Source organism: Rosa rugosa, chromosome 4 (assembly GCF_958449725.1).
Source record: "Rosa rugosa chromosome 4, drRosRugo1.1, whole genome shotgun sequence".
Taxonomy (NCBI): Eukaryota; Viridiplantae; Streptophyta; class Magnoliopsida; order Rosales; family Rosaceae; genus Rosa; species Rosa rugosa.
In genome coordinates this window covers 45,556,686-45,582,185 of record NC_084823.1, presented here as the reverse complement: position 1 = coordinate 45,582,185, position 25,500 = coordinate 45,556,686, and the positions used below count along the sequence as shown (strand labels likewise).

Sequence of the window (25,500 nt, the reverse complement as noted above, 5' to 3'; positions counted from 1 at the left end):
TTAAAAAGTCATCAACTAGTTCTCATTAAAGTAATCTACATTGCCAATGAGAGTGGTTCAGTTGGCAAGGGCGGACTTGAGGTGTAAACCCACACAAGTTCGATCCCCTCTACCAACAATCTCTCATTTGGTGGGCAATCTACAAAATGTCTTGCATAATTCCATATCAATGGGCTGGGCTGGGACACTAGCCAGTTTTGTAAGTCCTATTGGGTTGAGGTCGTAGGTTTGCCCTGACCCTGATAGTGTAGGGAAGCCTCCCTCTTATCTAAACTTTTCTTATCCCAAAAATAATAATAAAAAAATAAAGTGATCTACATTAAAAAGGATCCCATAAAAGTAGATCTCTTTAGTCTTTACCTATTGTCAATTGAATTTTAATTCAATACCTAGATTTTTAAATGGGCAATGATATGGGGCCTCAATGAGGCCTAAGATTTGTGGCCTCAAATCCTAGGTGTCATGTCATGTAAGCAAATACAAATTTTTTTTTAATTCCACATAATATATCTTGCCACATCATATTATTGCAACGCCAACTTTACCCTTTTATATTTCCTTTTAGATGTTAGGGGGTGAATCAATTACATTAATGAATTTAATTAGGTGATGAAAAAAATATCAACTATTAATTATGTACTAATTTAGAGATATGTCTACAAATTATTTGACCAATATTTTTCTTCATTTAATTAAATTCTTTCCTATAATTTTTCTTTCCAAATAGCATTAATATATTGAATTAGGTGTCAAGAAATAGGCATTAAATTTTCTTTCCAAATATTGATTAATTTCATCCAAAAAAAATAGCATTAATAAATTGAATTTGGAAAATATGTATGTCTAAATTAAGAGGTAAGAAAAAATTCCATGTTAGTAGCAATCATTAATTATCATCTACAATCTAAATATTAGGGAAAAAACAAACAAATAATAATAAACTCAATTTTAATGTTTAAACCCTAGCTACATAAAGAGAAAAAAAAATGAACAAAAGAATATATAATAATCATATGAATATGTAATTTTCACGTACATTATATTTTCAAAATTTGCAGGAACCCAATAAAGGTTGAATTTATATACATGTGTTATGCAAATCTTTTGTTCGAATGTATGTGCAAATCTATTGATTGAATTACATGAAATTGTTTCTGTTCTTGATTGAAGAAAAAAAAATTGTTGTTTAAATCAAAGCATGAGTGTAATGAAAAGGAAAAATGAAAAAAAAAAAAAAAAAAAAAACCAAAATATTTCTTTTTTTAGAAAAAAAACCAAACTAATTTAGGTTCATTAGATTTTAGAATGATAAGATTATCTTTTTCTCAAGAATTACAGAACATGATCTAACAAATAAGTGACTTATGTAGGTGACATGGCATGACACCTAAAATTGAGGCCATAAATCTTAGGCCTCATTGAGGCCACAAATCATTTTCCATTTTTAAATAATAAGAAAACCTCGCTATTCATCCAATACATGCACAATATATATGCTTTGTGAGATCGATATGCATGTGTGTGTATGACGTTGTACATATCGTATGATCTAACTTGCACAATCCAGTTTAATTTGTAGTCGCATGCACATGAGGCGAAGATCTAAGAATAGAGTCTGATGTCAAAATCGAAAGCTCACAAAATAACATAAAAAACTTTGGATCGATCTCTCTCTACCAATTGTCACTGAATTTTAAGTTGGATGGCTAATCAAGTAACTAATACAGTTAGTTCTCCATGCCAATACGATCCTATTCAATCTTACTAGAGAAATCACGTAACTAATACAATGAGTTCTCCATGTCAGTACGATCCTATCCAGTTGACAGAAAGCTAGAAGGCAAAAGGTGAAGGTAGGATGATGAACAATGAAAACACTTGAAACTAGCTTCGATCATGAACATAATAAAGGACACAGTACCAAAAATGCGGTAAAAAATAAAGGCTGCTAAACTACACACAATTCATCCTTTTCAATACATGAATCCATTGCTTCTTGACCAACAAATCACACAGAACATAATTACATGCAGTGCCCTTCTTCTTACTCCCAATCATTTCTGGTGTAGAATACGCAGGTAGCTGCTAATTGGTACAAAGTGATTGTGAGGTTTTTTCAAGGTGACTATGATTGCTTAACAGTAGCAGACCAAGAAGGAGAGCGAGGCGTGTAGTGAAACCCTGCCGGCATGATTGTATACAAATTTTCCGAGTACGTGAACTGAAGTTGGTTACAGAAATACACAAATATTTTGTACGTAGAAAATAGTAAAGCAAAGTTTGATGGAATGTCATTGTAGGGCAAGTCTCCGCCATGTGTGGAGCCCATTCTCTTTATTAATGTCGGGCCATTGTGTGTACTTGTTCTTACTTTTAAAGGGGAGAAGCGAGCTGGAGACCAAGTCCCCCTTGCAAATTAAAACCCTCTAATTTCTTCAATCTCTCTCAGTTTAGTTTCGCCTCTGATTGTTGATCAGAATTGGTAAGTATAAGAAGGAGGGGAACAGAGAAGAAGAAGGAAGAAGAGCAGGTATAAGTGGCAAAGGCTTAATGGGTCACCATTCTTGCTGCAACCAACAGAAGGTGAAGAGAGGGCTTTGGTCCCCTGAGGAAGATGAGAAGCTCATCAGATACATCACCACCCATGGCTATGGTTGTTGGAGCGAAGTCCCTGAGAAAGCTGGTACTCATCATCATCATCATCATCTCTCTCTCGCTCTCTCCCTCTCTATATTGAAAAATTAGGGTTAATCTTGTACTATTGTGATTAATTTTCAGGGCTTCAAAGGTGTGGTAAGAGCTGCAGGTTGAGGTGGATTAATTATTTGAGGCCTGATATTAGAAGAGGGAGATTTACTCCAGAAGAAGAGAAATTGATTATTAGCCTTCATGGGGTTGTAGGCAACAGGTTGATTTACATCTTAAACATCTGCATTATTATAATCTAGCTGGTTTCTTTTGCAAATCTGATCATAAAGTCAGTGGACACACATTCATAGTATCTTATTATTTAATCCTCCAAAACTTTTCTCAAACATGCTGAATTGGGTTTTGCCAGTCATTAAAAAATTTTGGGAATGGTTTCCTGGTTTGTTGTTGTTTTTGTTTTCCTTTGTTTTATTATGTGCTTTTGATCGAAGCATGAATTAACAATATTCTTATCACTAAATAATTAAAAATCAACTGGTCGATCACGTTTGTTCTTTCAATTGACCTCAAATTAAGTAATTAAGCAGGTGTTTGGAAACAACTTAAGTGAAATGGACCTCTAACTGAATACAAACAAACTTCAAAATAAAGTTATTTTGGCAAACATATATATGTCTCAGAAATTATATTTTAAATATATACGTAGCCACTAGCCAATCCAAGTAGAGCTCCTGTAAAGCACCTGTCACCTGAATACAAATTAAGGACGTTAACTAGTCAACTTCGAATTAGGTTAGGCATATTTTTGACGATTTTAGCACAGGTACACACATACAGTATAAACATGCATATGTACGTTTCTACTATCTGGTGCTAACTATACCATTAATCTTCCTGTTTAGATGGGCTCATATAGCAAGTCACCTGCCTGGAAGAACAGACAACGAGATCAAGAACTACTGGAATTCATGGATCAAAAAGAAGATTCGAAAACCTTCCCCACCATCATCGACTTCGACAACAACCAGCACCGCTGCACCTATTGCTCAAATGGGTTATAATGACTCAACCCAACAACTAGATTTTGCAAGTCAAGATTACATCGCATCAAAGCCTCACGCTCAAGATCAAACCATATTCTCTTCAACATACCCTATGTTCATGTTTGATACCACTGCAATCGATCAATTGGCTGCCGAAAATTACAATGCGCGTGTTGAGCTCTTCCAAGATATGGTCTCAGTGGGTTTTAGTAACTCTGACGTGCCGTGGAATCTGAACCAGCATCAAGTCCAGGCTCTTCCTCCTCCTCCTCTTCCTCCTCCAGCCATGGACATAAACTATTTGCCGCCATTGATAGAGAACATGGACAGCATGTTGCCTATCATTGATGATCATCATCATCAAGTACTCCAACCTAACAATTGTAGTAACATGGATATGGAGGAGGGAGATCATCATCACCATCAGGATCAAATGGCAGAGTTGAATGAATGGGTTGTGTCCCAACAACAGTACTCGTCATCATGTCCTAACTTTCTTTTCTGGGACGAGATGAATGGTGTGGTGGATGATCATCAAGGGCCAGGATCAATAAATATCGTTGGAGAAGATCATCATAATATTATTGTACCTGCAACTTCATCAACTACGGGAGCCAATGCAGTACTGCTGTCTTCATTTCCTTCATCTTTATAAGATATTAATGGTGGTGATCCTACAGTACTGATGTCCCCTAACTCTCTCACTCTCTCTCTCTCTCTCTCTCTATCTCTCTATCTAGGAAGAGCTTTTCAAAATGGTGCAGGCGTTTGATCAAAACATGGAGTTTTCTTTGTTCTTTTTTGGTTTTTACTTTTGGGTGAAATATGATATTGGATTGTGAGATTAATGTATAGAGACATAAGCAAATGCATGCGATGTTTATTTAATTTGGGTTTGTAATTCGAACGGAAGAGGAAATGTATTAAGAAATGCAATGCGACAAGAAGCAATTTGAATCAAGTATCTATGCGTAAACCTTTAATCCTTCGTTTTCGTCATGGTATTAAATAAATCTAGCTCTAATATAAGCATTCGTTTTCCATCTTTTTGCGTTTTTGAATTCAAAGCTATTATCACTGCTGCAAAAAGAAGACAATTCAACAAGTTAACCTAGCTTGTATCCACTCGATCCCGCAATCCAGTATATGACAAATAATATAAAGTTATTATATAAACAAAACAAAAAAGAAACAGGGTTCGATTCTCATGCAATATTGTTAAAAATAAAAAATAAAAAAAAGAAACAAAACAAAAATTATTCACAATGTTACTAACACTTCTCTTCACCTTGAGTGTATGAAATATCAATTTTTTGAGTGTAGAATGACTTTATGGAGTCTCAATACAACCCCCAGGATATGTTATTGTCACACCCTATCCCAGAAATCAGAATTTTTTTTTTTTCCGAGTAAGGATGTGAATAGCTCTTAGTTGTCAAAGATAAGAAACACTTTGGCAAATAAAAACTATATAGCAAAATAAGAATCAGAGGTGACTTGGTTGTGGAACACTTATTACATAGGTCTGTTCTTACAAGATACACGAAAGTAAGCTTATACAATAAGCTTTATTGTACAAAGATAAACCAAAACAGTAAGCTAATAGTTTATTTCTTCTTCTCCTAGATCCAAATTTCCAGAATTTAAGTTCTAACCCTCAAGAGTATCATTTGCACAATGTCATAAAAGGGGTGAGCTTAAAGCTCAGTAGAGTAAACCTCATACATATAATTTAATGATGGTGTAAGACATAAAATGACTCCTTAATCTCCATTGTTAGTAATCTTATACTAATCTCGGTCATCAGTGTCATCTTGCCAAACAAAAGATCATTTTATCAATAATAATTGAAGGGGCTTCTCTCCCTAAGTGTATATACAATAGGCTGACATTGCTGGTCCCTTACGAGTATTAGACTCAACTACACAACTATTTTAATTTTTTCTTCAAAGTTCAAACTAAGACCAGATAGAAACAATATGATGATGAACGACTAAGCATATATTTTACATATCATAAACATTCTGATCAGCAGCAAATATCATTCAAAAACATATCAATAGATATATAAAATCATACTTGAGATTCCACATAACTTCCCCTACCTTAAACCTGGTTTAGTAAAGTTGAGGCTTTGTTTCTAGACCTCTAAAAGCTTGTTCCTAGACTTTGCTGTTTCCAGAGTCTCTATATTGTTTTCTGTTCTGTTTTCTAACTTGTGTTTTCTTACTTCAGGTAAAGACCTCTTTCATACTAGAAGATGTTACAATTAGAACATATAGTTACAATTAGAACATATAGGTAGACTTGCCACCTCCTGTTTACTCTAGCTTAGCTTAGTCAGTTAGATAAACACCTGAGAGTAGCTTATTGCCAACTACTGCTAGAAAAATCACCTGAAGATTATCCCAAACTGCCAGCTCTTGTTTTGAGCTTGCTGCCCAAGTTTTAAATTGCTCTAAGAGCAGCCATTTGCAGCACACAATTAAATTTATATCTGCAGACTTTTATTTGTGGTTGGAAGTGTATATATAAGCATGTGTTTCCATCAAGCTACTAGGTGATACAACAGTTAGATAAAACAAAATAGCATTCCAGAAATATTTTTTTTTTTCTCTAATCTGTTTCTGTGTATGTGTTGCAGGATTTAACACACACTTCCAGCCAATGCAAACTCAAGAAGAAGGAGCATAATTAACTAAGCATTTGCTGGAAATGTTGGTAGTTTTGCAAAATGTAATGACAGCAAGTCAAAAAAGCTATAAAGTACAAATCATAAACAAGAAATTGATGTATTGTGGCTTATGGAAACATGTATTAATGTAGATATAGTACTTTGTAGCTATCTATGTATCCTTCTTGAAACCATGCACAATCTGTGCTATCTCTCTCTTTTCTTCTTTTCTTCTTTTCTTTTCTTTTCTTTTCTTTTTGACAATGGTTGTATACAGGTTAAAGTTTTTTTTTTTTTTGTAAGAATCAATGACTCTTTTACTAAAACAAATAAGTTCAAAGAGATTTACATATATATAGCTATAACATAGTTTAGAAGTAGAGTAAATTAGACTTATTAACTAAACAGAGTTCAAGTCGTCACAGTTACAGCACAAAAAAAAAACCGTCATTATCGTTAACGTTAAAAGAGAGGAGAAGAGCTATTAGGTAGTCTCTTGTTAAAACATAGCTATTCCAGGTTATTTTCTTCCATCGCTGTATTGTTTTGATATTTGAGGAACAATGATTCATTAGTGGCTTTATTAATGACTCCTAAATTCTATAATTTTGTCCAGTTCCGTTGGAAAAGATATGGATAGATTTCTTTATTTGTCGTTGGAATATATGAAGATACAGCCAATATTTCCCAAACACTTTTTCTTAAGAATGAGAGAATGACCATGCATCCATCCTTTCATTAATTAGCTTTTGAAAATGTGTTAGTCCTTACTATTGTGATTTGAATAAGAGGTCCAATATTGCTTGAAGTTTGATTGAGATGATTAATTATGGGATTAATCTCTTAGCTAATTGTAGTGCATGAACCCTAACTGCCTTACCGTACAAGGCATTCACCATTTATGAAACTAATGATGAGGAAGCTAGATTTGCTTCGATCTTTCGTCAACCTTTCAACAAGATCCCGATGAGTTTGGGAATTATTCCTTCGTTAAAGGAAAAAGGACGTCCTCTGTCTTCGTCAACAATATATATTAATATATTATTGTACCAAGTACCGCCATGCATAGTCATCGATGGGCTCCAGTGTTTCATCTCTTTCGTGTATAGCTATGGCTCTCCTACCCCATTTTAGGTCATGGTTTCAATAGTTTCGTTGATCGGGTTTGCGTAGGAACAATACCTCATCCATACTTAAGACACCCATGAGTACGTCCACAACTACCATAACTACTACGTACTTCAACAACTTTGTGCTCTTGTTATAAGGAACTAGTAGTAGTGCGACTGGGCGACTTGATAAAAGGATATATAACTCAAGATTCAGGCTACCAATACCAAAGACACTCTTACAGCGAAAGAAGTAATTCATAGAAAGATTTGGCGCCATAAATTCAGTGGTTAGTGATATCTGTAAATCGGTGGTGTCTGTCAAGAGAAGAATGAACAAAGTAGTTAATGGCATGAAAACATATCCAAGGGAAGTTTAACGGTAAAACCGTAAATTAATATGCTGCCTTAATCTTTCTTTGTCTTGAACCCCATACCCCCATCAGAATAAGGGGTGATCCCAAAACGGAATTCACCGGTAGTGGTTGGTTGAAGCTCGGCAAGGTTGTCGCTCCCTTCTTGTCATGTTCTAGGCTGAATGAGCGGTTAAATTGTACAGCTGAATGAGCGGTTAAATTGTACATTGAAGTTGTATCGCTCGGTATCGCTCGAGCGAGACAATGTGAAATTAAAAAGTCTTCATTCTGCATTTTTCTCTTGATAGTCTACTATGGATTTAGAAAAGAAAATATAAGGTTTCTTACAATCCATGTAGGAATTATATAAAGCCGTCTTGGCCTGTTATTTCTTTCTCTTGTACGTCATATTTTTCATGTATAATAATCCAAACGATTTGCACTGCCTATAACATATCACATATGCAATCAACGATTTAATCAAAAAGGGCAAAGAGTAAAAATAATCACGGTTTTATTCTTCTTATTATTTTTTTTATGAAATTTGAGGTTTGATATAACAAAAAAAATTTTGATAGAGCAAACTTATCATGTGACGATAACATACTCATTGTTAACACCTCTTCGAGTTTGATAACTCTATTAATGTTTCAATTTGAGTTTGACAGTAGTATTAGTTAGAAACACTTTTAGTATTCATGTTCTTTTTGATAATTACACACAACCACAATATTTTGCATTCATTTTACCAAATACCTCCAAACTGTTTTTCATTCTCATAACATTTAAAAAAAACAACTCACCAAACACTCGATGCTTCTTCTCTAAAGTTACACCGATCCGGTGGATCTTGTGGGCCGAAAAGAAAAGAGGCCTCATGACCCTGTGGGCAGAAAAAGAAAAACGATCTAAAAAGAGAAACAAATAGCAGGCCAAGAACCAAAGAATTGGGCCCATAGAGTGTATATAAATTCCGAAAACCGCAGAGGGTCCCAAAAACCCAGGCCCATATCTCGCTATGTTTACCCTAAAAACGAGTATAAATTCCACACTATCACTTCAACCCATAAGAGATTTAGGGTTTACATAAGAGCGCAGGCGATAAGAGTTTAGCACACCAAGCTTGTATCTTTCGCCGCCGACTCTCCACCGCAACCATGGTACGTCCTCCTCCTCCTCCTCCTCCGTTTCAATTCTCTGCTCCTCTGCTTCTGATCTCTTTCGTTATTTGCAGATCATTTCAGAGAAGAACCGCCGCGAGATCTCCAAGTACCTCTTCCAAGGTTCGCAAGCAAATCTCTAATCTCAATCACTGCTCGCGTTTCGTGTAATTGAAGTGATGGATTAATCGTTTTGATGTTTTGATTTTGATTTTGATTTTTGATCAGAGGGAGTGTGCTATGCGAAGAAGGACTACAACATGCCGAAGCATCCAGAGATCGATGTGCCGAATCTGCAGGTGATTAAGCTGATGCAGAGCTTCAAATCCAAGGAGTATGTGAGGGAGACCTTCGCCTGGATGCACTATTACTGGTACCTCACCAATGATGGCATTGAGTTCTTGAGGAACTATCTCAACCTGCCATCGGAGATTGTGCCTAACACTCTCAAGAAGCAGGCTAAGCCCGCCGGCCGTCCTTTCGGTGGCCCACCAGGCGACCGCCCTCGGTAATTGACGACTCTTATCCTTTTTAGGTTTTATTGTTGATTGAATTTGAAGATTTATATTACTGTGATGTGGTTTTGTGAATTGTGTTGAATTACAATGTAGAGAAACGGTTTGATACATGATGGTTGTGCCTTTGAATTTGTGAATTAGTTCCATTGTTTGGCTTATTTTGAAGTATGAAATGATAATTCAATATGTACAGTTATATAATGGCAACTAGATAAGATGATTGATGAAATTTGATACTGTCTAAACTGCGAAACTGTTAGGTTTGTATTGGGAATTGGATGGTTAGTTGTTTTGTAGGTTTGATACTGGTTTAGTTCTTTGTCCAGTTCCATTCTATTGTTTTAGGTTTAGTTTCTAGTGCATTTGTTGAACACTGATTGACTGGAATTTGATTTGGTTTTTGTTGATGTGCATTAGTGGCCCACCTCGCTTTGGTGATGGAGAGCGCAGATTTGGAGGTGACCGTGATGGTTACCGTGGAGGTCCTCGTGGTGGACCAGGAGGTGACTTTGGCGGTGACAAGGGAGGAGCCCCTGCTGACTACAGACCTTCTTTCGGGGTAATTTTTCTGTTGCTTAAAGTAGTTTTTTTCTTGTCAGTTTCAGGTTCTATTTTTGTTTGCCAAGTAATTTCATCAACAAATTGTGGGATCAGTACTTGTTGGTTATGGTGAAAAGAAAAGCCTAGTTGAATCAGATCAATACAACTTGAAAACAGTATTGCTAATGAGAATAAAATGGCTTTTGCAAGATAATCTACTAGTTTCAGATAAACATGGAAGACTAACCTAGAGATGGCTATAACATGGGTATAATGTGATTTTTTTTATTTTAGTTTCTGATCTAACTTTAATATGATGACTTGGGGACAATTGATAAGTCATTTGAGAAAATCTCTTATTACAAAGTAGTATATAGTTGCTATATTCTACTTGGTTTTACTCACTCTGTTTTTTTCGCAGGGTGCTCCAACAAGACCTGCCTTCGGTCGTGGAGCTGGTGGTTTTGGTGCAGGCCCAGCTAGCTCTAATCTTTCTTAAGATAGGATGTTGCTTCAACAGTTGCTTGGTTTCCTGAGTTTGTATTTCAAGAACAGATAACTTTCTTTTTTAGGAAACAATAGCAGTTTTGTTCAATTGCTAGTATTGGGATTGTATTCGAAGTTTATGTTATTCTACTTTGTCTTTTGAACCCAACTTTGGGAAAGCAATTTCATCTTGGCTTATCTATAATATGTGATAAATTTTATTATGGTTTTTCTGCTTGAATACCTTGGCTCTCAATTTTTGGTTTTATTATGGTTTTCCTGCCATCATTTTTGTCTCATTAATTTTCCATGTCTTAATAGTGTTCAGATGTGTACTATGTAGTTTCAAAATCCGTTCAACTATGTTTTATGAACCTCATGTTATCTATATACAAAGTGAAGCAGTGCTTGCATTACATGTCCTTGCATAATGAGACGTGTAGTTTTACATTTGGGGAATGTCAAAAAGAAAGAAAAAGGACAGAATGATCTGCCTTGTGTAAGCAGCACTGGCGAATGTTGGCCATGGATTGTCACCCTCCTTTGCCCAGTAATTGCAGACCCTCTAGTTTCTCCCTCTGATTGGCAATAACATGCTTTATGTTTGAAGTACATGGAGACCCCCCTCCTTCTGCACCATTGCTATGTCGAGCTCACGGGCCAAAGATTTAGATTTAGCTAGTAGAGTTGATCATCTTTGATGAGTGCTGGCGTATGCAATGTTATGAAATCAAATTGCCAAATCACATTTTGGTATCTTACCAGTCGGCCGTCAAACAATAAATGTCCTAGTCGTCTTTAGATAAAACAAAGTGCAAGAGAACGCGCCCTACGCGCGGAGAAAAAAGAAAAAGCAAAGAGAGCTCTCTCCCGGCCGAACGCCGCTGGCGCTTCGGCCGCTGCGTTCCGGTCCGGGAGAGGATGGTGGTTCCGGCAAGCAGCGGGGTTCAATGGCAGGGTTTCGGTCTAGGATCCGGGAGAGGTTGTTTGAACTTGGAGAGGGCAGATCGATCTAGATCTGTTCTGGTATCGGGGGCGAGCACGGGCAAGGAGCAGCGCTGGCTGCCGTCGCCACTGCGGTCGGGATCTGGGCCGTGTCTGCATCTTCGATCTCACGGCGGAGATGAGCCCAGAGAGGTTCTGCTTCGCTGGGGGCTCCGATCTCGGTCTTCTGCCGGCCTTTGGGGCAGTCCTCGACTGGGCGCGGCGTTGCAGCGACGTTGGGTTGCTGCGCGGTGGACTGGGTGGCGTAGGGATGAACGGCGGAGACCGGGCGGTGCATGGTGGCGGTGTTGGGTTGGCGGAGGGCGTTGGCAACAAACTTGGTGGAGTGCGGCGCTGGTGTCTGGTGGGAAGAGGAGATTGGACCGAGCCTTACTGGGGTTTTTGTGTTTAGTTTTTTTCTGTTGTGTTTGTTTGTTTGGGTTGTTTCGTTTTCTGCAGTTTTTGGGTCCTTTTGACCTCAAATAAGTCCCTTCTCTTTCGAGTAAGGGTAGTTTGGAGTGGCCTCTGTGCCGGTATGTGCATCTCGTATGCCTGGTCTGCTCTAGGTTGGAGGCGAGTTCCTTGCTTTCGCAAATGGTCGCTCTCTCCTGGTAGCAGTAGTGTGTCTGCCCTAGGTTGGCGGCAAGCCTGGTCTGCTCTAGGTTGGAGGCGAGTTCCTTGCTTTCGCAAATGGTCGCTCTCTCCTAGTAGCAGTAGTGTGTCTGCCCTAGGTAGGCGGCGAGTTCCTTGCTTTGTCAAATGGTCGCTGCCTCCTAGTGGTAGGGTGAAACCTAGTGTCGCTGGATGTTTGATCCAGTGGCAACATGATGGGAAAGCTGTACGTATGGAAATTATGCTAAGCTGCAATCAAGTTGCAGATCAAGTTATTTTTCCGTCCTGTCACCGCTGTGTGACTTATGTCAAAGCAAATAGAGACGCCAGTAGTGCGCTCTTTGCTAGTTGGTGCATTTCTGGATACATGTTTGTAGTTGAGGCTCCTGTTATTATCTCAGGAAGTTCTCTTGATGTACTTTTTTATCTGGGGTTTAGGTCTCATGTCCCCCCCATGTATTCCGTTGTTTCACTTATCAAGGCTTGAGGGCAGCCGCACCGGCCCTTATTTCAAAAAAAAAAAAAAATGTCCTAGTCAATGGCACTGTTGCGTTTCCTGATGACCTTTTTGTTGGGCCAATATTAAGGCCATCACTTTCATAGTTTCATTATATATTGGCCGGCCAATATTATAATTAGAGGTGCACAATGCTGGTTTTGTTTAAATTCTCGGTTCTGTAACCTCATTACCAATTAATATGGGGATTTTTGGCAAGAAAGCAGCATCTGGATTCTCTGCCTCTTCCACAGCAGAACAAGTTACTCAAGGAATTGATGGAACTGGTCTTACTGCCATTGTTACAGGTCATAAATTTTCTACTACTGTGTTTTCAAGCTTAGTATGTCCTTCTCTATTTTCGTTCTTTCTATAGAGGAAAAGGCTCAAAAGCTTATGCATCCAAACAAAATTAGAGTAAGAATTCAGCATGTCACAACTAAACTTAACTGACATAAACTGATATATAGAATTCAGTATGATTAATATCAGTATCTTCCCCTGTATGTATTATAAGTATAATACTAGAAACCAGTGGATTTGATGTATATCTTGAGTTCTATGTCTCCTAATGTTTATTGCATGACAACATCTACATGGTCTTTTTTTTTTGACAAGAACATCTACATGGTCTTAAACAGCTCTTTAGCCTATGGATGCCTCAAATATGTTTCCTTGCTTCAAAGTTAGGCCGTTAAATGTTCCGTGTAATCTAAATTTTTATTCAATTTTAGGAGCCACAAATGGTATTGGCCTAGAGACGGCGCGTGTTCTTGCATTGCGTGGTGTTCATGTAGTAATGGCAGTAAGGAACATGGATGCCGGTACCAATGTCAAAGAAGCAATCCTCAAAGAAATCCCGGATGCAAAAATTGATGTTATGGAGTTAGATCTCAGCTCATTGGCATCTGTCAGAAAATTTGGAGCAGAGTTTGATTCCAGAGGCCTTCCCTTGAATATCCTTATGTAAGATCAGCAATCATGTTCTGATTTTTTCTTTCTTACATTGATTCTCTTATATGTACTCAGTGCGGGGAAAAGCTCGTATAGAAACAACTTATATTTCTTCCTTCGTTCCCAGTAACAATGCAGGGGTTATGGCAGATAAGTTCAAGCTATCACAAGACAACATAGAACTCAATTTTGCGACCAACCATTTAGGTCTGTTACCTACAAATTTTTGCATGGTTGTTTTCTACAAGCCGCTCTAATGAATCTATACATTTGTTACTTGAACCATCCAATATGCAGGTCATTTTCTTCTCACAAATCTGTTGTTGGAGAACATGAAACACACATCAAGAGAAAGCGGCATAGAGGGGAGAATTGTTAATGTATCATCTCTTGGCCATACATATGTATACAATGAAGGAATTCGTTTCGATAGTTTCAATGATGAATCGAGGTAACACCATCAATAGCAGCATGTCTTGCGGCGTTTGTTGGTTTAAGATCAGTTAAATGTGTTTTACTTGCTACTTGACAGATACAACAAGTATGTTGCATATGGAGAATCGAAGCTGGCTAATATACTGCATGCTAATGAGCTTACAACGCTCTTCAAGGTATTGACCTTAAGCTTCAAGTATATACTTCTTGGTTGAGAGATATCTTATTTTCAAAATATTGACTAAACAGGAAGAAGGAATTGAGATGACTGCTAATTCTCTTCATCCTGGAGCAATTCACACGAATATTATACGCAATGATATGTTTTTAAAGTGTAAGCTAGCTTCATCTGCTTACTTTTCCAGTGTGAATGTGTCTGCTTTTTAACTGATTCACCTATTATTCGGCTTCACACAGGTCTTCTCAGTGTGTTGGGTATATTTGTGGCCAAAACTACTCAGCAGGTACTTCTTTAGGCTTCACAGTATATGTAGCATCATTGTTTAGGTGCAATGCTACATGGAGTCATGAACCTCACTCATAAACCACATCTATGATAGCATCACTCATGACATGATCCACAAAGACAAAGGGGTCTCAACTCTATTAGAGATATGATCTATGATGTGATTCAAATAATTAATTTTCATTGAACCTGTTTGTGCAGGGAGCGGCAACCACATGCTTTGTGGCACTGAATCCACAAGTGAAGGGAGTAAGCGGAGAATACTTTGTGGACTGTAACATTGCCAAACCGAGCTCTCAGGCCAAAGATGCAGATTTGGCTAGGAGACTCTGGATTTTTAGCTCGAATTTGACCAATCTCAAGTAGCATACAGGTTCTAATGTCTGTTGCATCACTGCTTATGAAAATCAATTGGCAACTCACGTGTATCATAGTTGTAATTTGAAATAGTGGTCAAAAATCTGTTTTTGCCAAAGGCATTGTTCCATAGTATAAGGAGACTGACCAAAGAAAAATATGTATTAAGGAGAAATCAAATGCTAGAAGCTGAGAATAAAAGCAGAAGCACTTCTGCAACATTAGACACTATCCAATAAAATTCCAATTTCCATAAACTAATGCAAGTGTACAGAAACTGAAAGAAGACTCCTCCGATCTAACTACACATAAAAAATTAAAAAATAAAGGCTAAAGTTTGTATTACTGGGGTATCAAATCAACATATGATGTATGGAAAACGCAAATATAGAAGAATATTAGTGTAGCTGGTCTCGGGTACATTAACTTCAGTAATGGAGATATGTACACATTCAACACTGGTGAACCAGCCTTTTTTCATTTATATTTTTTTTTTGTAATGTTGTAGAACAGCAAAGTTAACACTAAGAAAAAGGATTCAACTGTGGAATATGCTTATGATCTAGATCTACAAAGTAAACAGATGCATACAGCATTTACGCTACTAAAAGACACATAGCATTTGAACAAATAAACAAAAATACTAGCAATGGACAAGATAATCATTGAAATTTCACAGTAAACTGATACTGACCTTCGAAGTACATGAAGACTCCAACCTTTTGGCACCATGGCTTGCACTACCTCACAATGACAACAGGCATGACCTTCTTCGTCAGATTAAGCTTACCCTTCTTGACAGTGGTTGACCATGTCACTAACACAAGAAGATGGAACTAGTTCAGATGACCCTTGATTCCCTTGACTGAAATGATGTACAGGTTCTTATATCCTGTATTGTCAGCACAGTTCACTATGGCTGCCACTGGTAGACCAACAAGTCCTAAATAAACTTGTTTCTCTAATTTTTGAGCAGACCACCTAATAATCATTATTTAGTAGGAGAAAACTCCCCACAAATTTATACAGACGCTTTGCATTAGTTTCACAATATCTAAATCGACAACTGGTATTAAGAGTTACAAAACCACAACTGGAAGACACTACTGAAGGAAATACTTCTGTACATGCACATTGCATTGTTCATGTCACTACTAACTCTAGACAGTACACACATTTTTAAAGGTCTAACAAAAAGAGTGTTTCTCAGTCAACTTCTTCCATCTGGCTTTCCTCAACCTTATTCTCCTCCGATGGAGGCATGTCGACATCATCAACTAGTTCAGGGTCATCATCTTCATCAATGCTGAGACCCAGTTTCAGCATCCTGTGAATCCTCCCAGCAAACCTGTTGGGATCATCAAGGCTGAACCCCGAACTCAACAGGGCGGTCTCATAGAGCAGCAGCACAAGGTCCTTCACCGACTTGTCATTCTCATCAGTCTCGACCCTCTTCCTCAGCTCCTCCACTATAGGATTGTCGGGATTAATCTCCATAGTCTTCTTGCTAGACATGTAAGCTCCCATGCTGTTGTCCCTCAAAGCCTGAGCTTTCATGATCCTCTCCATGTTAGCTGTCCACCCATACTCTCCAGTCACCAAGACACACGGTGAGTCCACAACTCTGTCAGAGACCACCACCTTCTCCACCCTATCCCCAAGAATCTCCTTGGTCTTCTTGCACAGATTCTCAAACGACTTCTTCTTCTCCTCTCTCTGCTTCTTCTCCTCCTCCGACTCATCCTCCAGCTGCAGCCTTTCTTTCGTTACAGATACAAGCTTCTTCCCATCATACTCCTTCAACTGTCCAACAGCATACTCATCAATCGGCTCAACCATAAACAACACCTCATATCCCTTCTTCTTAAGCCTCTCCAGAAACGGCGAGTTCTCGACAGCCTTCTTGCTCTCACCAGTAATGTAGTAGATGTTCTTTTGGCCCTCCTTCATCCTAGTCACATAGTCCTTAAAGCTGGTCATCTCATCAGTGCTTTTGGTGGAGTAGTACCTGAGCAAATCAGCCAGCTTCGCCCTGTTCTGGCTGTCCTCATGGATACCCAACTTGAGGTTCTTCGAGAAAGCCTCATAGAATTTAGTATACTCCTCCTTATTCTCTGCAACCTCATTGAACATCTCGAGGCACTTCTTCACCAGATTCTTCCTAATCACCTTGAGAATCTTGTTCTGTTGCAGCATCTCACGCGAAATGTTGAGCGGCAGATCATCAGAATCCACAACGCCCTTCACAAATCCAAGGTACTCCGGCATTAGCTCCTCACAATTGTCCATTATAAACACCCTGCGCACATAAAGCTTGATGTTGTTCGGCTTCTTCCTCGTGTCAAACAGATCAAAAGGTGCTCTTTTCGGCAAGAAGAGGATTGACTTGAACTCGAGCTGCCCTTCTACAGTGAAATGCTTCCAAGCAAGAGGGTCTTCCCAATCATTGGTAAGGCTCTTGTAGAAAGTGCAATACTCCTCCTTCGAAACCTCCTCCGGCTTCCTCAGCCAAATCGGCTTCTGCTTGTTGAGTAGCTCCCACTCATGTACCACCTTCTTTACCTGCTTCTTCTTCGGCTTCCCTTCCTTGTCTTTGTCCTCATCAACTTCCTCAACATCCCCCTCTTCCGTATTGTTGCCTTCCCCTGCATCATCTTCATCATCACTAATCTCCTTCTCCACAGTCTTCTCCACCCAGAGGTAAATCGGGTAGCTTATAAACTCGGAATGCTTCTTCACAAGCTCCTTGAGCTTCCTCTCGTCCAAGAAATCGAGCTGGTCTTCCTTGAGATACAAAATCACCTTGGTCCCTCTACCAAGTGGCTCTCCATTAACATCCCTAGTAACAGTAAAAGACCCACCAGCCTGAGACTCCCACACATATTGATCATCATCATTGTGCTTAGTCACAACAAGGACCTTCTCAGCCACCAAATAAGCAGAGTAGAATCCCACGCCGAACTGCCCGATCATGCTCACGTCAGCCCCGGCCTGTAAAGCCTCCATAAACTCCTTGGTCCCGGACCTCGCAATCGTCCCCAGATTGTTCACCAATTCTGATTCAACATCAAATTCATCAGTTAAATCGTTCCATCAAACAATTACAATGTACGGAAAATAGTATCCATTAAGTACCTGCTTTGGTCATGCCAACGCCGGTGTCGAAGATGGTGAGGGTTTTTTTGACCTTGTCTGGGATGATCCGGATGCATAGTTCGGGTTGAGACTCGAGCTTGCTGGGATCAGTCAAGCTCTCGAATCGGATCTTGTCCAATGCATCAGAGGCATTGCTGATAAGCTCGCGGAGGAAAATCTCTTTGTTGCTGTAGAAAGTGTTGATGATCAAACTCAGAAGCTGGTTGATCTCCGCCTGGAATGCGAAGGTCTCAACGTCAGCTTCCATCTCAATTTCAACCATTTTCACTAACTCGAACTCAAAATTTTACAATGCTTTGATAGTGTTTACTCTTTTTTTGTCTTTGTGAATATTTATAATGGGAGAGAGTGAGAGGTTTGGATGAGGTTCTGGTGGGTTCTTTGCCGACCCAGCGAGTCGGTTATAGATGAATCGATCTTGGTGCTTCTAGTTTCTGGATGTCACTCTTAGTTTAGAACTTTCCCGCCAGCGCCTATTTTTGCTACAACTGTGTTTTGCTTCTGTACGTGGCATTCTAAGCAGAGGGATACGTTGTGTCATTTGACTCTTGACTGTTTATCCGGCCCAGAGATACGATGATTGTTTCTGGGCCAAATATCTAACTATTTATTTTGGGCCTGGTTCGTTGATTGTTTACTGTCCAGAAACAATCAATAGAGTAGGCTCAGAAGAGATAGCTGATATCCGGCCCGGATCTCCTAGAGCACAAAATTCTGTCAAATCGAATAGCATTTTGAAAATTATGTTTTAGTAATAGTGAGTTCATGGCATAGAAGAATTTGAATGAAAATAGGAATTGTAATGGTTTGACATGCTTCGACGTGTCATTGGGTCACTTTCTGAATTTTATGTGTTTGTGAGCTTAGTATCCATAGAGCATGTCTTGTAGAATATAAACTTGTAAAACACTGAAATATGGAGTCCATATTCTTTCTCTTTAATTAAAAAATTGTAAAATGAAAATGTGTTGGAGATTTCAGTATTCCGTTAATTGAAACACATCTAAAAATAATGATTTATCAATGGTGAGATAATTTGAATAGAATTGAGGTTTTGCATGTTTTGCCATGTCGAGAGGTGTTTATGGAGGCACCAGTAGAATGCAATGACAATGCCAAAACATGTCAAACTTTTGTAATAGTATTTTTTTTCTTGAAATTAATATGTACCATAAGCTCATTATTCCTAGAGCATGATTTTTAGAACATATTTCAATTATCGGAACACCGAAAACCTCAAACAGTTTTTTATTTTATAAAATTTATTATTTTCTAACTTTGAAAAAATCGTTAGAGATATTTGCGTCTTAATTTTTGAGTTCCAACAGTTCGAGAAGTGTTTAAAAATTATTATTTGATGGTAAAAAAATTTTAGTGAGAAAATAAGAAATTGCGACTTTGGCCAAAATGTCATGTGTTGTAGTCCATGGTTTTGAATTTTTGAGAAACTATTAGAGTCCAATTTTCAACTCTATGAATTGCAATTAGTTTATAGTTTTCTTTTATCTTTTTATATTTTTATATATATATTTTTTTTATCAAATAAATAACTTTATAGATTGAAATTCAATAGAGTTTATTACAATTATATTGTAACATATCTATAAAACATTATTGGAGTGTTGTCAAACCACAATGAACTCATGCTAGCCTTAAGCTAAAATGACCATTACATATCATTCCGCTGTCATCCATTGACAGATCAAGAAGATGTGGTAGTACCCACAGTGGTACATAGAGATAGACAATGCTCTGCTATTACGAAATAGCTTGAATCCTCGTTCAGTATTACTTTAGAAGATTGGCTAGTACTGCCTATGATCACGAGAAGCATATTTAGTTGAAACAATCCACCGAGATCCCAAATGCCAAAATCTAAAGTACCTGGGCTCATGAGTGTGGGCCACATTTGGGTCCAAATTCAAGCAACATTCTCAAAAACTTTAGACACCCAAAACTCCCAGACTGATTTAGGCTAAGGTATTGGCTTGGGCCCTCCAATTAATCTGGGCACCCAAGTGGAGCTGGGCCTCCCAATTGATCTGAGAATATATAAATAGTGTTATATTTAATAGACAAGCCATTTACAATTTAATAATAATAAAGTAAGATGTTAAAATTAATGACAAGATGATGTCTTGGCTAAGATGCAGCATGAATACATCAAGTGCATTGTAGAATGAATTCACATGACATCCTCTTCTTATGAAGGAAGATAGGGGGATAAAAAGAAGTAAATGGTTATTAAATCATTCTGAACTAGTAATAATGAGGTTATTAAATCATTCTGAAATAGTAATAATGATTGATTCATTGTATGTTCTGAACTTGGGACAGCAAAGACTTGTTATTCTCCCAGTTCCCCCAAGCATTTTATCAGTACATCTCTCTCTCTCTGTGTTTTTTCTTCTCCTGTTTATTTTAATTGTTATTGAAACTGGTTCCTGGTAGCATTCATGTTAGAAACCCAAATATTCTCTGTCAGTAGAGAAATTGTTAATTCTCCCTAAACCTAACACATTGTAGGGGCACAAAAATCAAAGAGATTATTCAAAAAAAAAAAAAAATCAAAGAGATGAAAATACTGAGAAAATTCATTGAACTGGTTACCATTTTTTCCAAGTGAGAGTCATGGTGACAATAACCCTCTGTAGGAACCTTTGCCAATATTGCATCAGAAGTCTAGTATCATGGATTCATGGGTAGTTGGTGACTGAAAAAGTTTGACAGAGACTACATAACCAATCCTTTAAGGTTTACCGGAGACTTAAGTTTGCGTCAAGTAGCTATCTTTTAGAGTGTGTCACACTTCATCATAAAGTCTCAACAACAGCAACACCCTAGAACATGTCGACTCTGACTCTAAGATGTAATACAGTGTGCGGTAAAATTAAGATTTCACATTTTGGTGCAAGTAGAAATTTTGATATTTCAAATTTATGAAAGTTGTTGAGGGTGATACCGCCCGCATCAAAATGTCCACGACTCTAATAGAAAACAAAAGAAGTTGGAAGTCCAGAATCTAATGCTTGATTTGTTGGTCAAAGTAAATAGACGCGTGTGCTCCATGATGTAACCTAGTCCAACTCCTTCATAAGTACTTTTTACAACTTGTTGTTTGTTAAAAATTTTGAAACCAAGAAAAGTCGGAGTCATCACCTTAAAAAAAAGTCACGGATTTTGCAAACCGTTTCCAGACCGAAAGCTCTAGAAAAGTTGAAGAAAGCTAGCTTTTTGCAGTGCATTGCATTCAGAGTTTCACAGAAAACCCATTACTCGTTATCCAAAAATCACATATTCAGCTAAATTTGGCTGAGGATCACGAGCACCATTAAAGCCCAGAACAACCCACTTGAGGGTTTTTGAACCCATCACAGAAAGGAGCTTCCTTTGGGTGGTTTGAGTTTTCAAGTAGGTTGAACATGGCTGCCAAGGAATCAAGCTCTGCTGCTTCAACAGATTCTAAAATCAAAAGGGTGCTCACGCATAATGGTAGATATGCGCAGTACAATGTGTTTGGGAACTTGTTTGAGGTCTCTAGCAAGTATGTCCCGCCAATTAGGCCAATTGGAAGAGGTGCTTATGGCATTGTCTGGTAAGTTTTTGCTTAAAGTTTTGATCTTTTTGGCTTCTTTAGCTCCCAAATTGCTTTGTTTTAGAATTGGGTAAATTTGAGTACTATTTATGTGGTGAAATGGTGAATCATATTCAGGAGCATTATGAAGAAAACATGTATGAAATTGAGCAACTAGGGACTATTTAACTGATATAATTTTTTGGATTGATATGATTTGTTATTCCAGCTTTCTTTGTTGGAGTTATTTGATCTCTCCGCTTAGAGTTTTGTTGGTACTGTACTACTATACTAACATATAGGAAGGAGGGAATAAGGGATATCTTATTCCTATAGAAGTTGGCACATACAATGTCAACCAATTAGTTTTCTCAGATTCTTATATCAATTTGGTGATAAATGAGCTAGTTTCGTGAATATAGTTGATTCTTGTTAGCTGAGCAGGTTCAGTTGCTAGACTTCATGCTTTTTTTTTTCAGCTCATCATCTGTTATCGAGAGCAAATTAGTCTACAATACTGCTTATAACGCTGATGAATGGCTTGTTTCTTTTGACAAAGTATGATCGTTGGTTAATATAGTGGTGGGTTACAATTTTCTCTTCTCTTCTTTCTAGTGCTGCTGTTAATTCAGACACACATGAGGAAGTTGCCATTAAGAAGATCGGTAATGCTTTTGACAACATAATAGATGCCAAGAGGACGTTAAGAGAAATCAAGCTTCTTCGCCATATGAACCATGAAAATGTAAGTTTCATTTTTTGAGTTATAACTGAACTTATAAGGAAGTCTACGATAAAATTCATGCTGATATAGTGATATGTCGCTATGCATTTAAGGATGAATTATGCCAAATTTCCTCAGTCCACTTGCAATGCATAATTTCACATATCCAAGTACTGAACTACTAATTGACTTGGTGTTCCGAAGCCTTTGTTTAGCATCTGGCAAGGGCAACAATAGACAAGTGCCTAAAAGGTTCTGTAAAATGGTACATCATTTATCCCATACTTCATACTCAGATAGGTGTTTCTTCTGTGTATCAGTAAGTGCACCTCACTGGCCATGAGGGGGAGAAACATCTTATACAGCCTCTCAGTGTGCTATGAATTTGGCACCTCATTCTTGTCTTTCTGGGTTTTCTATTATAAACAAAAATGTGAATTATGGGTGAGCATGTCTAAATTTTTGTAGCCATATCCCAGAATGGTTCATTCACATGTGCCCTTATGAGTTTATTTTCTGTTGGACTTCATATGTTACTTCTATTTGGGTCTGCTCAGAATTACAGCTCAGCTAATTCCCTCCACAGGTTATTGGCCTCAAGGACATCGTACGACCGCCCAAAAAAGACAACTTCAATGATGTATACATTGTTTATGAATTAATGGACACTGATCTTCATCAGATCATTCGTTCTGACCAACAACTAACTGATGATCATTGTCAGGTTTGCAACAATGATATCAATGAGGCTTCATACATGTCATTGTTCTTATACATTTCAAATTCTCAATATATATCTGGTTGTTGCAGTAATTATTACATACCTTTGAGATGAAGGTTTCAAAATTGAACTTTCCTAAATTTGATGCTTGATGAGAATGGATTTTACATTTTTATAAAAGGTTGAAAACACCATGCATGTAGTGATTAGATAATGTTGATAGAAGGGAACTCATCTAATGTTTAATATGTTAAGATTTTGTTATTTAAATTTTAAAGAAAAAAGTCTCATTTTAAAAATTGTTTAACTGTTAGGAATAGATTTTTTTTTTTTTAATTTTTTTTTCTGCGAATCAATGGGATTTCTGAATTATGTTTACCTTTCCTGCCTGTGAGTCATAGATGGGAATCCGATTTCCTATGAAGTAATGATGTCCCCTTTAGTCTGTGATTATGTGCTTCAATTTTTGAATGATTTAGTGTGCGTTTGCTTGTCTCATTGTTGGAGTGTTCCTGATGAACTAACTCTAGATTCTTATCCTGGAAAATGCAGTACTTTCTGTATCAGCTGTTAAGAGGACTAAAATATATTCACTCTGCCAATGTGTTGCACCGGGATCTGAAGCCAAGTAATCTGCTTCTTAATGCTAATTGTGACCTTAAAATTGGAGATTTTGGACTAGCCAGAACAACATCCGAGACGGATTTCATGACTGAATATGTTGTCACTCGTTGGTACCGAGCACCAGAGTTGCTTCTTAATTGTTCAGAGTACACTGCTGCAATTGATATATGGTCTGTTGGTTGCATACTCGGTGAAATCATAACCAGAGAACCTTTGTTTCCTGGGAAGGATTACGTTCATCAGCTGAGGCTTATCACCGAGGTACTACTTTTAGAGCTTCCAAATGAACATAAAATTTAATCAAGCATTATATTTAGTGTCCTACTGATCTAAGATTGAAGTTACATCAGTAAAAACTGAATATAAAAAGGAAAAGGGGTAACCTAGTTTGATAGTTGTCCATTCTTGAACCCTCTTCTCTCTGAATTTTCTCATTCTCTTTGTCTGGAGAGTTCCTTTCCCATCCTAGCACAAGCTAGGTGGCTAGGTAGGTTGCTGTGCCTAGACAGAGTTGAGTTGAAATATTCTGAAGTGTTCCATGATCCCTAGCTCAGGTGGCAGGGGATAGGTGGGGGTTAAGGGTAGAGATCCTTGGTTCAGACCTCCTTGTGATAAAAAAAAAAATTATTTTATAGTGGACATTCCCAAATACCACCATAACCAAACAAAACAGCCTAGTTATTGTTGAATGATAGTCTGATAACTAGGGGATTATAGTCCGGGAAATGGTTGGTGCTTGGTTGTTTCTTCCTGAGTTCTAATTTCAAAAGCTACTAATTTCAGTAATTTGTTATAAGATATGCAGGTTAGATAGGTGTTCATATGTTCAAAATTTTATTATGCAAAATGTCAAGCTGGTGGTCTATTATGTCTGCAAAATTTTCAGTGAGCAAATTTGTGGGGTGTTTTTTTTTTCCTTCCTAGTGGGAAGTTCTTTACAAGTGGTAGACAGATGTACATGGAACATAATATGTGATATTATTTTGGTTGTTTAAAGTTAATAGGTTCACCTGATGATGCGAGCCTTGGATTTCTTCGAAGTGATAATACCCGCAGATATGTAAAACAGCTCCCGCAATTCCGGAGGCAACAGTTCTCTGCTAGATTCCCTAATATGTCTCCTGGGGCTTTGGATTTGCTAGAGAAAATGCTCGTCTTTGATCCCACCAGACGCATTACTGGTACAAGAAATGGGTTTAAGCTTTCTAGAGCTTTTGCAAAGTATTGGATCATATTGAGTCAATGTTTTTTTTTTCCTGACTCATGGTTATATATCTGTTTGCAGTTGACGAGGCACTTTGTCACCCATACTTGTCGTCCCTTCACGACAACAATGATGAGCCTGTTTGCCCCAGGCCTTTCCATTTTGATTTTGAGCAACCATCATGCACTGAAGAGCACATCAAAGAGCTCATCTGGAGGGAAGCAGTGAAGTATAATCCAGAGCCAACTCATTAAAGGGCTTGCTTTTCTAGGTCTGTAGATACATATTATGAATCAGTCCCTCTGTAACAATGAATCATCAATCACATTCGGAATAGCTATAAAGATTGTGTACTTGTAACTTGAGTTCAACTGATGTACTAGGAGCTGAGTTACTTGAGAAGGCCCCAAGTCGGTTGTTGTTATGCTCTTACTTGAGCTTTCAAGACTCTAGAGCATGGTAGAAGTGCAATCGGGGCACAAAGATTGTGGATGCTGTTTTAATTTAGATATGGATTTTTAAGCTTAACCACTTGTGTAAAATTAATAGATGTGAAGCCTGTTTCCATTTGTTGATTGAAACTTGCACATTTTAGATTATTGCTTGCTTCTTTGTTTGTTGTAATGATGGATTTGGTGGTTCCTTGTTCTGAGAATGT

The 25,500-nt window shown here is 37.9% G+C and overlaps 5 protein-coding genes across 6 annotated transcripts; 4 read left to right on the top strand and 1 right to left on the bottom strand.

Moving 5' to 3' along the window:
* Positions 1 to 2,392: 2,392 nt before the first annotated feature.
* LOC133745487 (myb-related protein 305-like) lies at positions 2,393 to 4,676 on the top strand. Its single transcript, XM_062173569.1, has 3 exons — positions 2,393 to 2,683; positions 2,779 to 2,908; positions 3,552 to 4,676. Exons 1-3 carry the CDS (start codon positions 2,551 to 2,553, stop codon positions 4,345 to 4,347), a joined length of 1,059 nt encoding a protein of 352 aa, XP_062029553.1. The 5' UTR covers positions 2,393 to 2,550; the 3' UTR covers positions 4,348 to 4,676.
* A 4,203-nt stretch (positions 4,677 to 8,879) lies between these two features.
* LOC133743450 (small ribosomal subunit protein eS10z-like) lies at positions 8,880 to 10,759 on the top strand. Its single transcript, XM_062171392.1, has 5 exons — positions 8,880 to 8,991; positions 9,066 to 9,114; positions 9,220 to 9,499; positions 9,927 to 10,068; positions 10,471 to 10,759. The coding sequence occupies exons 1-5, from the start codon at positions 8,989 to 8,991 to the stop codon at positions 10,546 to 10,548; spliced, it is 552 nt and encodes a 183-aa protein (XP_062027376.1). The 5' UTR covers positions 8,880 to 8,988; the 3' UTR covers positions 10,549 to 10,759.
* Positions 10,760 to 12,726: 1,967 nt separating this feature from the next.
* LOC133745438 (short-chain dehydrogenase TIC 32, chloroplastic-like) lies at positions 12,727 to 14,977 on the top strand. Its single transcript, XM_062173512.1, has 8 exons — positions 12,727 to 12,935; positions 13,362 to 13,593; positions 13,709 to 13,788; positions 13,879 to 14,032; positions 14,114 to 14,192; positions 14,266 to 14,350; positions 14,434 to 14,480; positions 14,684 to 14,977. The coding sequence occupies exons 1-8, from the start codon at positions 12,830 to 12,832 to the stop codon at positions 14,846 to 14,848; spliced, it is 948 nt and encodes a 315-aa protein (XP_062029496.1). The 5' UTR covers positions 12,727 to 12,829; the 3' UTR covers positions 14,849 to 14,977.
* Positions 14,978 to 16,045: 1,068 nt separating this feature from the next.
* LOC133745930 (heat shock protein 83-like) lies at positions 16,046 to 18,276 on the bottom strand. Its single transcript, XM_062174092.1, has 2 exons — positions 17,975 to 18,276; positions 16,046 to 17,895 (listed from the first exon to the last, which is right to left on the bottom strand). Exons 1-2 carry the CDS (start codon positions 18,255 to 18,257, stop codon positions 16,046 to 16,048), a joined length of 2,133 nt encoding a protein of 710 aa, XP_062030076.1. The 5' UTR covers positions 18,258 to 18,276.
* Positions 18,277 to 21,122: 2,846 nt separating this feature from the next.
* LOC133742354 (mitogen-activated protein kinase 4-like) lies at positions 21,123 to 25,441 on the top strand. 2 transcript variants are annotated; one of them, XR_009862526.1, is made up of 6 exons: positions 21,123 to 21,590; positions 22,185 to 22,314; positions 22,880 to 23,017; positions 23,567 to 23,899; positions 24,643 to 24,819; positions 24,924 to 25,063. XR_009862526.1 is itself a non-coding variant. In XM_062170020.1 (6 exons), the coding sequence occupies exons 1-6, from the start codon at positions 21,418 to 21,420 to the stop codon at positions 25,094 to 25,096; spliced, it is 1,131 nt and encodes a 376-aa protein (XP_062026004.1). In that variant the 5' UTR covers positions 21,124 to 21,417; the 3' UTR covers positions 25,097 to 25,441. The 2 variants fall into 2 exon arrangements, 1 of the variants encoding a protein (XP_062026004.1); XM_062170020.1 differs by having other exon boundaries at positions 21,124 to 21,590; positions 24,636 to 24,819; positions 24,924 to 25,441.
* The last annotated feature ends 59 nt before the right edge of the window (positions 25,442 to 25,500 follow it).